At 54.7% G+C, this 17,579-nt stretch overlaps 1 protein-coding gene across 5 annotated transcripts in view; it reads left to right on the top strand.

The window, feature by feature from the left end:
* The window catches only part of GPSM1 (G protein signaling modulator 1), a 110,116-nt gene that overhangs the window by 90,431 nt on the left and 2,106 nt on the right, over positions 1–17,579 (top strand). For 4 of the 5 annotated variants that reach the window (XM_027687392.1, XM_027687391.1, XM_027687390.1 and 1 more), the window contains 2 exons: positions 15,013–15,172; positions 17,296–17,504. In XM_027687392.1, coding sequence (XP_027543193.1) covers positions 15,013–15,172; positions 17,296–17,504 — 369 coding nt within the window. Of the gene's footprint in view, positions 1–9,330; positions 9,671–15,012; positions 15,173–17,295; positions 17,505–17,579 lie in introns of those variants that run through there. The other variant, XM_027687394.1, reaches the window with a different exon arrangement.

The raw sequence follows: 17,579 nt of genomic DNA, 5'->3' as shown, positions 1-17,579 counted from the left end.
AATCGAACATAGCAGACCCCTCCCAAATGGGAGAGAAGCTTTTCCAGGTCAGGGAGTTCAGACAAGAATCCCCCCCCCCCCGATTCCTCATTTTGTGAATGCTCAGAGCAAAAATTCTCATTAATCCATCAGTAAACAGCGAGTCCTTAATTCGAGGTGAGCTCTGATGGTTGATCTAAGGTGCTTTTGTGGGGTGCCACAATCCCTGCTGTCCCACCAGCTTGGGCTGCACATGTGGTCCTCTGTGCTGCTCTCCCACGGTCCATCTGCAGAGGGGAACCCAGGCTGTGTGCAGGAATTCCCAGGGAAAAAACCTCATCCCAGGACTCCCAGGTGGAGTGATGCAATCTCTGGATGAGTCCTGCTGTCAGCACAGCCACTGACCTCCTTCCCAAGGGGCTTGTGCTGGGATGGGGAGTTCCTGGGAGAGCAGTGCCTGAGTCAGAGCTCCTGGATTTGCCACCCGTGGGCTGCCTCGTGTTTCCCTCCCCCTTCCCCCTCGGTGTGCTGGGGTAACAGCTCCGTGTGCTGCCTCCCTGCCAGCCCCGGGGAGGCTACAGGGGCGTGATGGTGGCTGCCAAGTTGTTTGAGCTTTGGATGGCAGGAGCTGTGGTGGTTGTTATTAGCATTGGTGATGATGCTGCTAATTACTGAGCTGCTGGGAAACTCCCCGTGGGAGGGGGCGGGACAGGGGAGGGCAGGCAGGGAAAAGTGCAGGGAGGCGAAGTGAGCCGGGGGATGGAGAGGAGCCTGTCCCTCCTGGCAGCTCTGTCGGGCCCTGAGAGAGGGGCTCAGCCTGCTGGCAAAGCTGTGGGGATGCTGGGATGGATAGGAGAAGCCATGGCCCAGGTGCTGCATAAGGTAGGAGAGCGTGGCAGGTCCCTCCCTGTGCCCCAGACCTTCTGCCACTGCTGTGCTGGTGCTGCTGGTGCTCACACAGGAGGGTCCTGTGGCTGGTGGGGCAGAGAGGGGCTTCCCTACCCTTCCCATGGCCCCATGAAGTGGGGGGATTTCCCCACTGGGAAGGACCAGCACTGCCTGGGTCTGGGGACGGGCACGGGCAGGGCCCTGTCCACCTTTGAGGTCAGGTGTGGAGCTCCCACGGGAACACTCAGGGCTGTGAGTACCTGGTTCTCCACAAAGGTGGGTTTGGTCTGGGAGAAGCTGGTGAGGGTGAGACATGTTTGGTCACATTTTTGCTCTGTTGCAGCAGAGCCCTGAGCAGAAGGAGCTGCCTTAGAGCTCGGTCCCTGTGCCTGCAGTTGTGGACAGACAGATCCAAGTCCCTCTGAATCCCTCCCTGGGACTCGTGCAGTGCACACCTTCTGAGTTTCCTCTTTTAAAATGAACATCAAAGCAGAGGTTTTGTACAACATGAAGCTTGCAGACATCAAAGGCTTGCTCATGAATTTAACCCCCCTGCTCCACTGTGGAGAAGGTCATAATGCTCCTGCTTGGGATTGACTTGGTAAGAGATGTGTTTTAGGGGGTTACTAGAAGGTAACTAGGAGGTTACTAGAAGGATGGGATTTTTCTAACACTTCAAAAATATCAGAGATTGTGTCCCTCACCCTCCTCTCTGAGGGAGCAGCTGCTATGGAAGAAGGAGAGGATCCACAGAAGAAAGTGCCAGAGCTGCACTTTAATGGGTCAAGGTCCAACAGCTGGAGCAAAAACCATGGGGAGAGGTGAGGATCAAACCCACTCCTCTCCCCTCCTTGGGGATCTGTGCTCTAGAAATGGTCCAGTTCCTCTGGACTCTCCCCTTCCCAGGGAGTGCACCAGCTCGAGGGAACTCTCCAAACCTGTCCCCCACCCTGTCCTCAGCAGAGACCGTTTATAGTTAAGAGAAAGAGGAGCTGTGTTTGATTGCAGTGACGACTTGCAGAGATGGATTGCTGATGTATTTAGACACTGAACAATTTTGAAGCTGCATCGTCAGACATTCCCTAGGACTAATGTTTTTATAAGGCCTTTTTTATGATTACAGTGGGAAGCAACCATAAAAGAAGGGAAAGTTTTGTAGATCATACCTCCCCGCCCCAAAGGCAGGTTGCCAGAGCTCTCTTGATGGTTTTCTGTCTCGTGATTTACTGGGGGATTGTTGGTTTTCAGGATGCTCGTGGTTGACCCTCTGCCTGGCCTGCAGGTGTGAGGGTTCAGTGCTGGGCTCAGGGGCTGTGGCAGGGAGGTCCTGCCTGTCCCTGCTGAACCATGTGTTGTCCAGGCAGTGCTCAGGTGTCCCCATCCATCCCCCGTGACTCCCCTGGGCACTGTGGAATGGGCTGGATGGATGCTGGGATGGAAGGATACATCAGCCTTGGGGGGCTTCTGGCCCCAGAGCGTCATTTCTCTGGTTGTCTTGTTTGAGAGAAGGTTAAACTGTTGCTTCCTCAAGTCCCTCAGGAGCTGGGATGTGGGGTTTGCACCAGGCAGCCTTTGCTGCTCTGTGGTGTTTGTGCCTCTTCCCTCTCTTTTAACATCAGGTTGGTCGCTGCTTCATCTCACTGATGTGTGAACTCCCTCAACTTGAGGGCAGTGCAAAGCACACCCTCCTTTGTCCCACAGCCTTGATGTTTGTTTAACTGCAGGGGTATAATTATGCCATTAGTGTTGGTCAGACTTTCTGGTGTAAACGTGCTCCCAGAGCAAGGGGAGTGGAGAGGAAGGGAGAAAGCAGAGCCAGGGAGAGAGGGAAGGCAGCTGCTGCTAAATTTAAGCCTGTTCCTATGACACCTGGAGGCTGCTGTGGTGGTGTCAGTCCTGTTGGAAGTGAGCAGGTAAACACTGAGCCGCGGCTTGTTCTTGGAGTGATTTATCTTCCTGTTCAGCTTGTGGGACCTTCCAAGGTGCTCCAGGCAGATGCAGACCCAGGAGGGAGGCTGTGCTATTTCCTAGCTGGAGGCAGCATGCTGCACCAGAAAACCTTCTGGAGAGCTCGAGCCTGACAGGTACTGGGAGGCTCTTCCAGGGATTTGGGCTGTCTGGAGAAGCAGCCAGGGATCTGGTTGTCTCCGGAGAGTCATCTGAAATTGTCTGACCTGCCTTTCTTTGAGCCTCTTTGTTAAGCTGTAGGGCCTTTCTTTAGCTGCTGTGCCCTGACTCAGGTGGGCTGGTTGCACAGATGCTGCCCGAGCCAGCAGAGGTGTAAAAAACATCCTCCCGAATCCAGAGAGGCAGCAGAGCCAAAGCTCTCAGGAGTTTTGCAGGGCAGAGCCCTGACGTGCTGCTCCTCACTGGGACTCTGGTGCTGGCATGGGAGGCAGGGAAATAAATGTGGGGACAGAAAAAACCTCTGCAAAGTGACTGCACGGAGAAGGTGGGGGGAGGCAGCCGCGTTTTCTGCCTCTGCTGCATTCGCTGCCTCAGAGGCAAATTATCAGTTTCTTCCTTAAATATTAACAGCTGCCAGGTAATGAATTCCCCCTCTCTGTTTTATAATGGCACTAAAATTGGGATTTGCCTTGGTTTTCTCTGTAATTATCCAATGAGCCTGTGTGAGTGAGAGGGAGGCAGGGCAGAGCTGGGCTCTGCTGCAGGAGTGTCCTGCCCGGGGGACTGAGCCCAGGCACGACCCTTCCCGAGGGCAGCTCTGGGGCTGGGGCTGCACCAGCTGCTGCCTGAGGCTTAGGGCTTTATAGTCCTTCTTCAGGCCCCTTTTTCTCGTGCAGAGGTGGTTTGGGAGGGAGACTAACATGCACAGTTAGAGTCAAAGCCAGAATTACCTGCCAGGCTCCTCAGACTGAGTAGAAACGCGACCCTATCACCCCTTAGGATGCAGGAAACTTCCATGTGCTCCCTGGGACAGGGCTGATGGTGGCAGGGCACGTGGCGTGGGCTGCAGGGATGAGTATCCTTCCTTCTTGATGAGATTGCTTTGGTATTTAAAGTCCCAGAGATAAAGATGAATTCCTTATCTCCGTCTTCGGGAGTGTGTTTCCCCACTCCTCCTGTCCCTTGTTTTCCCTCCTCCCAGACTGAGGTCAGGCTGTGAATCAAAGCCACGCTGTGTGGAAGGGAGATGGGAGGCAGGATTTAGACAGGCCTGTGCCTGTGCATCAACCACACACAGAGAGAAGAACACACTGGCTGTGCCATGTGCCGGGTGGTGGCCAAGCCCTTGGCTCTGCAGAGGTTACACCAAGGACCCCCAAGGTCTGGTTGCTTCTCAGATCCCTCGAGATGAGGATCAGGGGAATGTAGGAAAGCACATATTCCATCCATAACTGATCAGAGCTAGAAAACTGTAAGAAAGAGCCTCTTACCACACAAATCTGCTCTGGGGAGGAGATAAAACCTGAGCTGGTTGTCCAAGGACCCCCAGCAGACCTTGTTTAGGGGTTATGACTGAATGTCTGCCACTTGCTGGTCCAGTGATCTGGACTGGAGGTGACTCACCAAGCTACCAAAATCCATTTTTCTTGCCTCGACTCATTGAAAACTGAGTTTTCAGTTATTGGCACTTTAAAGCCATAATTGAGGTCTGCTCTCCTCCTTGCACAACCTTTTCTCCCGGCAAACTGTCAGCCATCAAGTGGAATGAGACAGTAAAAGAGATGTTACGTTCACCATTTCCTAGAAACTGTCACTTTAAAGAGAACAGCACTAAAAAAAAAAGGGATGAATTGAAGCCAGACCCAGAGCAATAAAGCTCCAAGTGTTTGATTTCTCTCAAAACCTGGAACGTTTCATTCATTTCTCAGGTCTCTGCTGTACCTGGGGCACTTTGTGTGTTCACAGTTCCAGCCTCTGGCATTTATTAAACTGCACATGCCAAGAGAGCTTAAAGAAAAATCATAGTCCAGGTTCTCTTTGGATGTAAATCCCTGGAGCTGGGATGACACCAGATGACACAGAGGCCTCTGGTGACTGGGGGTTGTGTTTGCTTTTCTTCCATGACTGTCCCTGAGCTCCCAGCCGTGGCTGGTGGGATCTGGTGTGTTAAGGGAGCACCTGATGGATCCACAGGGATCTCTGTGCTGGGAGGGGATCGTGGTCTGGCTGTGCTTGCTCAGCTGTGCTCTGCTATTGCTTGGTGGATCTGCTTGGTGTTGAATCTTTTCTGTACTGAGAACTTGTGTTTCTCTTTATCTAAATTATGTTTAAAAAAACAGGAAATGCACCCTAATATTATGTATTTTGGGTTTCCTTTAAGGACAGACCTGTGGCAGTGCAGGAGCTGTAGGACCAGACCAGTTTTATCTGTGCCTTATCTTGGATAGTGGCTGTTTCCAGCTGCTGGGGCAGAGCTGGAGGCTCCCCCAGAGGACACAAACACAGCACAGCCTTGGGGCAAGTTTGGGGTTTGTCTGTTTGTCCTGGGGTTTGCCTGTTATTTCCCAGCTTTGGGGAGGCCAAGTCACCCCCTGTGAGCTGCCACTGGGGCATCCTGCCCAGAGACCACCCTGCTGGGTTGTTCCTTAACCCCCTGCTTTTGAATGGATGTGGTCCCATCCAATGCCAATTCTCTCCTCTGGATTTAGGATCACAGAGATTTTGGGGTCTTTCTGGGCTGTCCTTGTCACTATACTTGGACTAGGAGCAGAAAACTGAGGCTCCCTGGGAGCTGGCTGAGGGTCCTCCATGGTTGCAGGAGTCAGGAGCAGGATGTGAATCCATAAATCAAAGGAGCCTGAAACAAGGAGGGTTCAAACACCGTTTCTTGGAGCTCTCATGATAAAACCCGCTGTGGCAGCAGGAAGGTTCCCTCTGCCCCCGTCTGAGTGTGAAGGCAGCTCAGGGGCTGTCAGGGTTAGAGGTGCAGGCAGACAATTCCCAGCTGGACAGGGGGTGTCCCTGTTTTTGGCAGTGGCTGCTGGGCAGGGAACAGCCTGTGTCAGGGTTAATGTGGCCATGACGAGCCTCTGCTCACACCTCACCTTCAGCCTGTGTCCAAGTTCCCATTAGCAGTGCTATTTTTAAGCCTCCCAAGGCAATTAACACCAATTAATCTGAAAAAGCCCAAATAATGTTTTTTCAGAGCCCCTGGCTCTTTCCTGTTCTTGCAGCCCCAGCCCTGGCAGAGCTGAGCCCAGGGAAGGGCTCTGTGTGCAGGGACTGCTGGGGAAGCTTCCAGGGGAGATGTGCAATTAGAGCAGGGCCCCAATCCATCCCCTAGATCCAACTTTTCCAACCTGGATTGTGCTGCCTGTGCCCACAGGGAGAGTTCCAGTTCCCTGCAGTGCTTATTGTGCTTGAGGAGGGGGGACCACCTTCTGCAATGGTGCAGCCCTGACCTGAGTGCCAGCAGAGGGTGGGAGCACTGAATGTGCCTGGGGGCAGGAGGTGCAGCTCCCAAGGGATGTGCAGGAAAGTCCCAGGAGGACTTTTCTGCCTGTATCTAAAGCCATTTACATCCCAGTATTCTCTGGGCACTGTCATGTGGAGCAAACCCCAAACAGGGTGTAGTTTCATCCTGCCCTTTACAGCAGCAGGTACCAGATGCTTTTGGCTGATAGGAGAAGCTGCTCCTGCCTTTGCATGTGATTTTTGTCTTGCCTGTTTAAACTCTTCTGAGCAGGGCTGTGTCTGACCATCCCTGCGATGGCAAACCCACAGGTACCAGCCCCAGGAACCCTCCCTGCCCCAGCAAGGCCAGGATTTCATGTTCTGTGGGGTGCCTTGCACAACAAAGCCTTGATCTCGAACGCGGCCTTCAGGCATTACCCGAGTGTGAGTAAATAATAATTAAGATCTGGGCGTTTGCTGCAGCGAGGGGTGTTTATGTGCAGGCTGGATGTGTTATGGGTGCTGATGTAGATGGGTGTGCACAGATCCACCACCAGCTTCACCATCACCACCACCCCTGGTGAAGGTGCTGCATCTGTTCAGCTCCTTCTTAAAACATCGCTGCGCTGAGAGCAAGTAGGTGTCTAAATAAAAGTCTGCTTCAGGAAAGCAGCACAATTCTGGCAATCCAGAGACAAGGAGGCCTTTTTGCAGAGCATTTTCAAAGCAAATTGTCAGGAGCTTCCAATTTGAGATGCAGGGAGAGCAGTGGCTGGGGGGAGGAGGGCACCTCTGCTGCTGGAGCGTTGGATCATCTCCATCTCCAAAGAGGAACGTGCCCTTTGCTGGCAGTGACCTCACCTGCCTCCCCATCACCTCCTGCTGCTCCATGGGGCTGGGACTGGGGAGGTGCTGGTCTGGTGGATAGAGTAGGTGACTGGGAGTTGAGCTCCATATATTAACCTTGGCCTCTGTGCTAATTAATCAAGAATATGGGTTACATCCTTTAAAGCAACGGAGTTATTTCGGTTTAGCAAATTACTGCTGCTCAGCTGAGACTCCACGGCCGAGCGTGGTCCTATTTCCATCCCCTTCCAACTGCAGAGTAAATCACTGGAAGTGCTTGTAGCTAAACCACTGTTTTTCTGCTTGGGTGTGTGTTGGTGTGCACAGCCAGGTACCATAGCCCTGGGTGAGGGTGAGCATTGGATACACTCTAAAAAAGTACTGCTTGTTGGCAAGCACTTATAACCTGAGTTGTTTTAAGCAAGTAGTTCAGGTTCACTCCCAGTTTTGGTGTTTAAGGGATGCTTCAGGTTTTTGCTGGGCCAGATTGACCTCTGTGTCCCTCATCTTCTTCCACAGAGTGGAGAGAGTGACCTGGAGTTGTGGTGCTTCTACCTTGTCTCCTGAGTCAGTAAAACAACCTTCAGGTGCTAAATCCAGCCTGGTGTGTTTCTATTAAATGGTGACAGGGAAACCCAGCCTGGTGTGGTAAATGCTGTCAAAACCCATGTGGAAAAGTCACTACATTAACTAGAGAGACTGTTTCAATGCATATATTGCCTCCCAAAGAGAAGCCAGAAGTAATTTCGATGCCATGAGCACACTGGTCTCATCAGTGAGGGCTGGGCTGACCTGTGGTTCCAGGGCAGGTTATTGTGTAGCTGAGGAAAAAAGGGTAAATCCAATATTAATGTGGTTGTTGCACAGAATGGCCAAATCTAGTCGCAGTGGCAGGAGCTTGCAGACAGTTGGATCAGCACTGTGAGCAGCAGAGGTGTCAGTAACACTTCAGCCAGACACCCACGAGGCACAACACACTCCCTCCCAAAAGGAGATCAGAAATTACATTGTCACCTGCTGTTGAGCCACAGGCGTGGATTGAAGCCCTGTGTGGCAGCAGGGCCTGGTCCCAACAGGTCAGCACTTACTGTGTTACGGAAGGAGGGAGCGTGGGTGAGTTATTTTGATTTTGTTTGGAACAATAAAACCCAAGTTATTTGAAATCTTAACAACAGAACCAGCTTTTAGCACTGGCGTTTATAGGGATGAGTGGGCGAGTTGTTTAAAGGGAAAAAAAAAAATCTTTGAAAACAGTCCAAGTGAGGGTGATAATTTCATGCTACAAGGGAAGCATGTGCACGTCCTGGGTTTGGGCAGGGTGTGTATGGTCTGTGCCAGGGGCTGGGGCAGGGCACACGTGTGCCCAGGGGACAGAGCTGGGACCTGACGGTGCAGGGGGTGTCTCTGCAGATCACAGATGTCTCACTCACTCCCCTTTTCTGCATCCTCAACCCAAAGGGGAAATGTCATTTCCTCTTGTTGTTCCAAGCACCGACCTCGTGTGTGTGTGGGCTCTGCCCCTGGGCTGTTACCCATCTTCTGCAGGAGTCCTGATCTTGGGTCCCACACAGTTTCCATCTTTCTAATTACTGTGTGACTCCTGGAAATAAATGTACTGGTGTGGAAAAGCATGGGCAGTTCCCCAAAGCTGCAGAAATCTACTACTTTGGCAGTGAAACATGAGAATGAAGTGTAAGAGGACAGCGTAGACAGAGAGCTGGGAGTGCCACCCGGGCTCTGTCCCCGTTTTGCCCCTTTGGAAAGCTGCTTCTCCTCCCAGTGCCTCATTTATTTCACTGCCAGAAATCCCCATTTCACAAATGTGAGGTAAGAACAGCTCTTCGGCTGCTGCGTAGCATTTCCATCTTTCCCTGTTTAAAAAACCCTGTTGCAATTAGAAATTTCCCTCTGTTGAACGGTGGTACATTTAAATCAGGAGGTGCTTATGGCTGAGCAGCTCCAGCTCTTGCAATAAGACAAAAAAAAAAATCACACATCTAATAATATGAGGAGCAGGAGGACTATCAGGAGCTAAAAATGGTCCTTCAGTATTTTGGTGCTTTAAATCCAGGCGATCATATTGTGTCTGTGTGTGCACAGAGCATTTGCCTGTGCCTGTGGAGCCGAGTGTGTTTGCAGATGTAGTTTAGGAGAATCGATCCCAATCTATTTTTAAGGTAAAGTGAGTGTGGCGGGTGGGAGGTGAGGAGGTGGAAGGAAAGCTAAATATTCACGTAGCTCCACTGTGTGTTTAAGAGCATCATCTTAATAACACGAGGAGGATCGTGGCAGCGAGGTGAGGCAGAAAGGAGCCTTCTCTGGAGCCCACCCCGCCCCCCTCCCCGTGCCAGGGCACCGGAGTGGCTCTGGGAGGAGCGGGGCTGTCGCTTTAAGCCTCATCTCGCACCCAGCGGGTCACTGGAGCTGGCGACGTTCTTCACATGGCTCCGCGCTCCGCATAAATCCGCGCTCCCGGAGCGGGGCTGGGAGAGCTCCCGGCGCTGCCGGAGCATCGCTGCCGCTGCCCTGCCAGGGGAGGTCGTTCCTGCCCGTGGACATGTGAAAGCCGGAGCCTGGGGAAGAGCTGGCTGCTGAGGTCAGTGAGGAAAACTCGGGTTTTGTTTGTGTTTCCTTCTTTCTGTGAAATGAGAGGCTGGGTCGGGAGGAGGAGGAGAAGGTAGATACAGAGACACAGAGGAGTGATTCACTCAGGCCAGGATGTGCCTGTGTATGCTCGGGGGTTTTAAAGTTTTCAGGTAGCTTCAGCGTGAACTTTTTTTTATTAATATTTTTGCAACTTTATTACTGATATTTTGGCAACTTTATGGGCTGCAGGCAGTGCTCAGGCTCTCGGGGCGTGCTGTGTCTCACAGCAGAGAGTGCTGAGGGTGGGTGGTGATCCCTGAGCCTGGGGGGAAGGACAGGGGGTGTCTGCCACCAGCCCTGCCCTCAGGGGGAGCGTGGCAGCGGCGCCGAAGGATTGGCATGGAAAGGGAAGTGGTGTCCTCAGCAAAGAACAGGCAAGTTTTCCAGCTCTGCTGACTCTGGAGATGACGGGCTCGTCAGGGAGTGGAGGCTCCAGCCGAGGTGCTGCTGGCCAGGGACTGGGAGAGCCCCTGGGAGATGGTGCTCCAGGCATTTCAGCTCCTGGGGAAACAGGCTGTGGCTTTCAGGCAGGGATTTCCTTCCACTCCTCTCCTCCAGCCCCCACTTGCTGTTCGGGAGCTCTCTGCAAACCTCCCGCTCGCTGCCCTTCACCAGGTGAGGTGGGGAGGTTCAGAGCCCGATGGGTTGGGGTTGTGCAGCCCCCACAGTGGGTTCTCCAGGGTGAGGTGTTGGGGTGATGCAGGATAAAGAAAAGCCACGTGCAGGGGACTGACAGGCAGCGGGGCAGCCCTGGAGAAGGTGCTCCTGGCACTGAGGGTCACCAGCACCACCAGCCCTGCTCCTCCCTGGGGGTTTTGAGGTCGGCTGCCTTGGAAAGAGCAGAGGTGAGGAGTGGTGGTGTGTCTGGTTCACAGAGGGAGAGGCAGATAAGGCATGGCACAGAGATGTGGATGTGTGGGAATGAATATCTGCCAGGCCCTGGGCACATAATGGTGCCAGAACAAGGGGCACAGTTTTCCAAGGATTGTCCACCGGGGAGAGCTTGGCCCTGGGGACCAGTCGCTGGATCCTGCCCCAGCTCTGCCACTGCATCTCTGCAGGACGTGGGCAGGTCACATCTCCAGGTTGTCTCCTCCCTGAAATAAGGTGGAATTGTGGTGGACACAATTATGCCAAGGCAGAGTGTTCTGAGGGGGTGGCAGTGCAAACAGCTGTGTTACCCCTGAACCCGCTGCCGTCCTCACTCATCCCTGACCCGGCCACTGACCAGATGCCTTCAAGCAGCAGCTCCTGAGGTGGATCCACTGTGCCAGATCCACTGGGATCTGTTGGCTGCTGGGCAGCAGGTCCTGCCTGCAGGTCCCCTCGGAGGGCTGAGCAGAGCAGCCCTTGAGCCTGACGGCTTCTTCCTGCATCGGGACAGGTCTGCAAGAAGCTGAGCTGGGAGGACAGGAGGGGAACCAAAGGCAGGTCAGTGCCCTGGGGACACCAGCTGTGGGAGGAGAAGCTGATCTGACAGAGGGACAATGTTTGGTCCTTTGGGTTGACTCATGAGACCATCAGCAGTTTGGATTGGTGGGAGAAGCTCCTTTTGAAGGGGATGTTTCCCTCATGGAATCACTGGTGGATGTGCCATAGCTTGGCCAGCACAGAAAGATCTGGTGGTGTTTGGGGGTCTCTGGAGCCCTGTCCCAGAGCAGCCTGGGAGTGATTCAGACAGGCTTTGGTGAGGCTGAGCAGCAAATGTGGGAAGAGCTGCATCCCGAGCTGCTGTGGGGGCAACAGGAAGCTCTGGGAGAAGCCGCCACCTCCGGAGCGTTGGGTTGAGGGTACCTGTGACAGCAGGTGTTGGTGCCTGGAGGGGGAACATGGGGGGCCAAAGAGAGACTGGGGACAGGGTGCTGATCCCGGCATGTGGCTTGGGAATGGGAATGTGTCAGAGAAAGGCTCTCACGGGTGGGCAGCGGCTCCAAGGGTGGGAGCCCTGCGAGGCATCTGTGGGCTGTGACTTCAGCTGTTGGGAGCTGGGAAGTGGTTTAGTTCCTGCAATTAGGTCTTCTGCCTTTGTTTAATGGCTTTCCTGACTCCAAGTGAAAATAGCTGAGGGGGTTTAGGCACAGGAGTTGGTTTGACTTTTTTGGCTTTCCTGGGATCGCTTCAGCCTCGGCTTCACCTGCACATCCAGAGTGTCCGGACCGAGGCATTTCCCCAAGAGATTCCTCTCCGTGTCCTGCACGTCTCAGGCAGAGCTGGGTAGCCCAGGACCTTATTTGGTGTGAGAGTTTATCAGAGAGGAAACAGGGTGGGTTTGTGCTCCTCCACAGGGCAGTGACCTGCAGGGACTCCCAAGCCCTCCTGGAGAGCCGGTGGTCCCGTCCTGCAGGGAGAGGGGGGAGTGGCAGCAGGATCTCTGCTCCTTGCTGCCTCTCCAACACCTCAGCTGTGGTTTGCACATCCTGAATCCACCCAGGCAGGTTAAACAGCCTGTTCATCCACCAGCAAGGGAATGTATGCAAAAACCTGGATGCCTTCCAGGAGAGGGAGTGTGTCAGGAGGGAGAGTCCTGCTCCCAGGCTGTCCCAAGCCAGGTTGCTCAGCTCTGTGATGAGCTGGCGGTGTCCAGGTGGGAATACCACTCTCAGAAAATGGGAACAAAGCTCTAACCCCCATGAATGGGACCTCCACCTGCCTGGGACAGAGCTGTCCCTGTGTTCCCGAGATCAGGGAGCAGAGGCTCCACACTTGTCCCTGTCGCCTCATGGGGAGAGGTGTGTGTGTGCCCAGGGTGAGTGTGTTTGCAGGCAGATCTGCCCCAGGGTGAGCTCTGCTGTGCCAGCAGCCCCCAGGCTGTGGGTGCCAGCAAAAACCCCAGGTCCCTCTGCCCTGTGCAGACAGGGTTGGTTTTAATTTTGTGACAGCATCTGGCTGACCACAGGAAGGTGACAGTTGGCAGAATTTGGGCAGTTGCATTGCTGGAAGCAGAGGATGGGGGATGAGGCCAACCAGGGACACGAACCATGGGGTGAGTCTTGGGGCTGGAAACCGAAGGTGGGGACTTGGGCCTGTGGTGCCTGGTGTGTGTGTCTGTCCTATGGCTGTTGCTCAGCCCCATGTGGGGATGCCCTGGATGTGCCAAGCCCCGGGCGAGCACAGATGGTGAGCCCCGGGGTGTGATCACACTTCCATCTGCCCTTGCAGCTCCTGCCTCGGGGCTTGGAGCAGGCTGGGAGGGAGGGAGCCAAGCACTCCCTGCCTTGTCACATTTGGGCATTTTAATTAGAGAGGTGCAGGCCTGGTGCAGGGGTTGGCTGGAGGGAGCCCGGTGTCCTCGGGTGCTGCCCTGCGGCTCCCAGCATCCCATCCCGGCTGGCACAGCTCATGTGAGCCCCAGTCATGGCCCAGGGGCACCAACCTCCTGCCCCTCGGGTGCCACCACACCGGGAGGTACCCAGGCACACAGCCAGCCCCATCCCACACTTCCATGCACTGGCTCTTCTTCCTGCTGATTCAGAGCATCCTTTCCTCTCCCAGACACGTTGTGAGCAGGGATCCCGACACCCCACATCGCAGGGTCTCTGGCAGGACGTGCCCCAGGGCAATCTGCTCCCTGTCGGGGGAAGCCCTGAGCTGGGGGCTCTGGCCACACCCTGTCAGGCTGCTCCTGCAAGGGGGAACTTGTCCCGTGGATCCAGGACTGCTCTGATTTACTCCGTGTGGTTGTGGGGAAGCTGGAGGGAGGCTCGGTGTGAATGAGCCGCTTCCTCCTCTAACCTGAAATTTGGGTCACACAGCCCAACACAGCAGAGCTGTGAGAGATGTAGTTCACCCTGGGTTCAAGCTTTGATTTCCAAGGTGCAACTGTTGATGGTTCAGAGGATGGATCCATGAACAGATCGGCACGTGGAGGGAGGTGAGAGGGGTTTTTCCCCTCCCCGATCAGCTCCCACATTGCTAATGTTCCTCTCTGGCCCGCTGCTAATTTTGACGCTGCCCTAAATAGAAGCTGAGAGCATCTCATCTGCTTCGCTTGGCATACAGGAAAATTGTTTTCCTTCATTTACCGAATCCAACTTGTGGCTTTAACCCTGTCAGCACAAGTCTCTCCCCATTGCAGAGCTCCCATGAAGGGCTTTGCCTGCCCCTGCCCCAGGGAGGAGCTCTGCTGGGAACGGCACTGCGTGTGCTGGGATTGGGAAGGCTCCCAGGCTGCCCGGAGTGGCCACAAGCAGAGCTGGGAGAGGGACTTTGCTTTATCAGCAGCCAAGGGGATCCCTTCTCCGCTGGAAAGTCTGGCACTCGGGGCTGGCTCTCCCTGTGCCCTCACCATCTCTCTGGCAGGATGCGCTGCCCCCCAGGAGGGATCCAGTGCTCCCGCCCAGACTCTGTGCTGGAAAATAGCACAGACAGACCCAGTTGTAGGAGGTTTTCGTTGGTTTCTGTTGTGGTATTTTTTCCAGCAACTGGTGGGACCAGCTCGGCGCTCAGGGACTGTCCCCGAGCCTGGCAGATGCCCCTCTTATCGCTGGTTAATTTTATCTCCCATTCCAAGGGACTCCTTGGAAAAGTCTGTTGTTCCTGCTGCTCTCAGGGCACGCAGCCCCCTCCGTGCTGGAACTGGCTGTTGGACTGGCGGCCTCCAACACAAGCCCTCCTGCAGCACGACTTAAATATATCCCTGCCCAGTGCAAGGTGCTCATTTGGGGCTCTTGTGTAAGCGCTGCTGTCCTGAAAAACTGTAATTTAGTGGCATTTTCAGCTGGGTGACTGTTACAAGTGCTGTGCTGAGGACATGGGGGCACCGAAGGGAAGCGTTGAGGTGCAAGGGGCAGTGTGGAAGGGTTGGATTTAGCTGGTGGAAGAGCAAACCCTGAGCTCGGGCTGAGCCCCAGCTGGGCACTCAGCAGCACTTCAGCCAAGGTGGCTGCACAGTTCCCCTTCATCCCTCTCTGAGCCCAGCCCTTTCCAGCCCAGGAGCTCCTCACAGAGCAGTGCCTGGGGAATGCTGTCCCCTCTTTCCCCTTCAGCCTCCAGTTTGCTCTGGGTGCTCGAGGCACTGCAGTGACAGCGACTGCTCAGCGTGAGGCTCGTCCCTGTGCTGATGGGAGCTGGGCTCTGCTTTGGGCTGTGGAAGTGCCTGGAGCCTCTGGGATCAGAGGGACCAAGGAGCAGTGACCCCAAAAGGCTCCCAGCTGGGGGGCTTGGCAAGCCAAGGGCACAGCCAGGACCCGGCCTCTGAACAGACCAGGAGAGGCCACGACCATTCCCGATCCGCACTGGGCAGAGCGATTGGAGCTGTTCGGGGTGTTCTGACTCTCTCCGCTCTCTTTCCAGAAAATCAACCGGACCCCTTCGGATGAGGAATGCTTCTTTGACCTGTTGAGCAAGTTCCAGAGCAACCGGATGGATGATCAGCGCTGCCCGCTGGAGGAGTGCCCGTCGGAGGCTGCGGAGGGAGCTGCCACCCCGGTGCCTGCCCTGGGAGAGCGGATATGTGAGCACCCGAGCCTTTCTAAGGCGCTGTTTCTGTGGGAGTGCCGCTGCTCTCGCAGCCTGGCCAGCTGTTGTGGTTTACTGTGCATCCCGTGATGTTTTCCCTAAGCCTCAGCTCTCTGAACTTAGCAGTTCCTTGGCAATCTCCCTCATTATTTAAGGAAGGAAGAGACATTCTTATGTTAATGGTTGCTGAGGGAAAGGCTTGGAGAATGTGAGCTAAGGCTTGGGGAGTAAACCAGGAAGAGAAATGGAAAATGCACTTGGATTTCTCCAGTGTGGATCTTTAGGTCTTGGCTTTGGAATGGTGAGGTTGGCATGGGGACTCCTGCCAGTTCCATGAGGAAGATGATGATGGTCATGGCTGAGGGAGCCTTGTAAGAACCTGGGGCGTGCAGGGGCTGGGTCAGTCTTTCTCAGGCAAGTTAAAATATTGCCAGTTTTTGTAATAGTGTTGCCATGGAGGAAAAACTTCTGGATTTTGTACTGTTCTTGGATGCTGCGGTGATAGGTGCTGTGTAAGGACAGAGGAGCCAGAGGGATGGATAAACAGTGGGAAGCTCCAGCAGGCAGACAGCGAGCTCGCCCCCAGGAAGAGCAGGGATAAATTGAGGAAGGCGCCTGACAAACAGACGGGACAGGAAAGGCAGGGCTGTGTTTGCACTCGGGTTTTTCGGTGTTGTTGAGGGCCTTTGTTTAACCCAAGCTGGAGAGAAGCTCTAAAATGCACAGATCGCACTCCACGCTTAATCACTGGCACAAAGGGCTCCAGACAGTCCATTTGAGCCGAGGGATTTGTTTATCAGTTTCCAAAAGACTACAAAGTGCAAACGGGAGAGGAGGAGACCCCTGACACCCCTCAGAGCTGGGCACAAGGAGCAGGGGCAGGGGTGGGGGCTGAAGTGGCAGCGAGAGCAGAGTTGTGCAGAGAAGGTCAAGAAGGCAGGTTGGCTGTGAGGTGAGAGGGCTTTTATCATCCAAAAATAGGGTGGAAATAAGCATCACTTTGTCAAAAGATGCATTTCTGACACAGAAATGCATTTGGCTGTAACAGCTGTGTAATTTAGGAGACTGGGTTTAAAATACAGAGCTTTATAAAGAATGCACAAGCAGGCACATGTTCTGTTTGGCTCATTTGGGCTCTGAGCCTTTTGGACGTGTTATTTTCAAGGATTCTTTGTGAGCTGAAGGGGAAGAAACTCATCTTTGCGTCAGGGCTGAGATTTTCCTGTGTTTTTGCAGCTCCACGAGCTGGGGCTCCAAGGCGAGCTCGCTGTGTCGGGAGGCTCGGGGCAGCCTCTGCCCCAGTGCTTTGGGCTCAGTGGCACAGGAACACCAGTCAGGCTGGATTTCTTACAGTTTTCCTGTGCTTGCCCCTGTCTGAGTGCAATGTCTGTTGTGTGGGAGCCTTTCCCTGCCCAGAAGCTGCCAGGAGCCAACAGGCTGTTTCCAGTGATGCATTTCCAAAGGGTCTATAGAGGGTGGATTATGTGTACTGGTTCTGGACTGGGACCCCTGGCACCAGCCTGAGCCAACCCTGTCCCACGCTGTGTACTCACCTTGGCAGCCTCTCCTTGAGCTGGCCCAAGCAGGCTGGGCTTCTGGGGGGCCTGGGAAGGTGCTGGCAGGTGGAAGGCTCAGCCAGGCCTGGGCTTTGCTGAGTACCTGTCTGGAATTATTCCTGACCCTCAGGACTGTGCAGGTGCCTGTCACAGCGCTCAGGAACTCTGTGCTCACCTGCAATTGCCAGTGTCTGCCTGGTGCCTCTTGGCTCCAGCTGGGAACCAGAGTGGAAGCGGCAGTGGAAGCTGCCTGTAGTGCTGGAAAAAACAGTGATCACACCCAGGCTGTGGTTAAGGTGGGGGCACTGAATGTCCTGGGCTAAGGTGACACCTTTGGTGGCCTCCAGGAGCTGACCAGGCGCAGTCAGTGGCAGGGAGCCCCTCGGGGGGTCCAGCAGTGGGAGGTGGGTGGGAGGTTCTGCTTTTCACCCTGTCACAGCACCTCCTTCCCCCTTGTGCTGCCTCTGGGTCTGTGCCTGTGTGGGAGGTGGGTTGGACAGTGGTTTGGTGAGGAGGATTTGGGCTCTGCAGGCAGAGGGGTGACCCTGCCCTGTCCCCACAGCACAGTCTGCCCTGATGGCATCTCCGCAGACAGAGGAGTTCTTCGACCTCATCGCCAGCTCCCAGAGCAGGCGCCTGGATGACCAACGTGCCAACGTGGGCAACCTGCCGGGGCTGCGGATAACCCACAACAACCTGGGGCACCTGCGTGTGGAGGGGGACGCCCAGGAGCCCGGGGACGAGTTCTTCAACATGCTCATGAAGTGTCAGGTACCTGTGCTGGGGGGGAACGGGAGCTCGGACCCCTCTGCTCCAGCCCTTCCCTGTCATCCTGCCCCACCCTAA

The sequence above is a fragment of the Neopelma chrysocephalum genome, unplaced genomic scaffold (genome assembly GCF_003984885.1).
Source record: "Neopelma chrysocephalum unplaced genomic scaffold, ASM398488v2 Primary Assembly neopelma1_74, whole genome shotgun sequence".
Lineage (NCBI taxonomy): Eukaryota > Metazoa > Chordata > Aves > Passeriformes > Pipridae > Neopelma > Neopelma chrysocephalum.
Note: the sequence above shows the minus strand (reverse complement) of the source record. Positions and strands in the feature narration are given on the sequence as shown.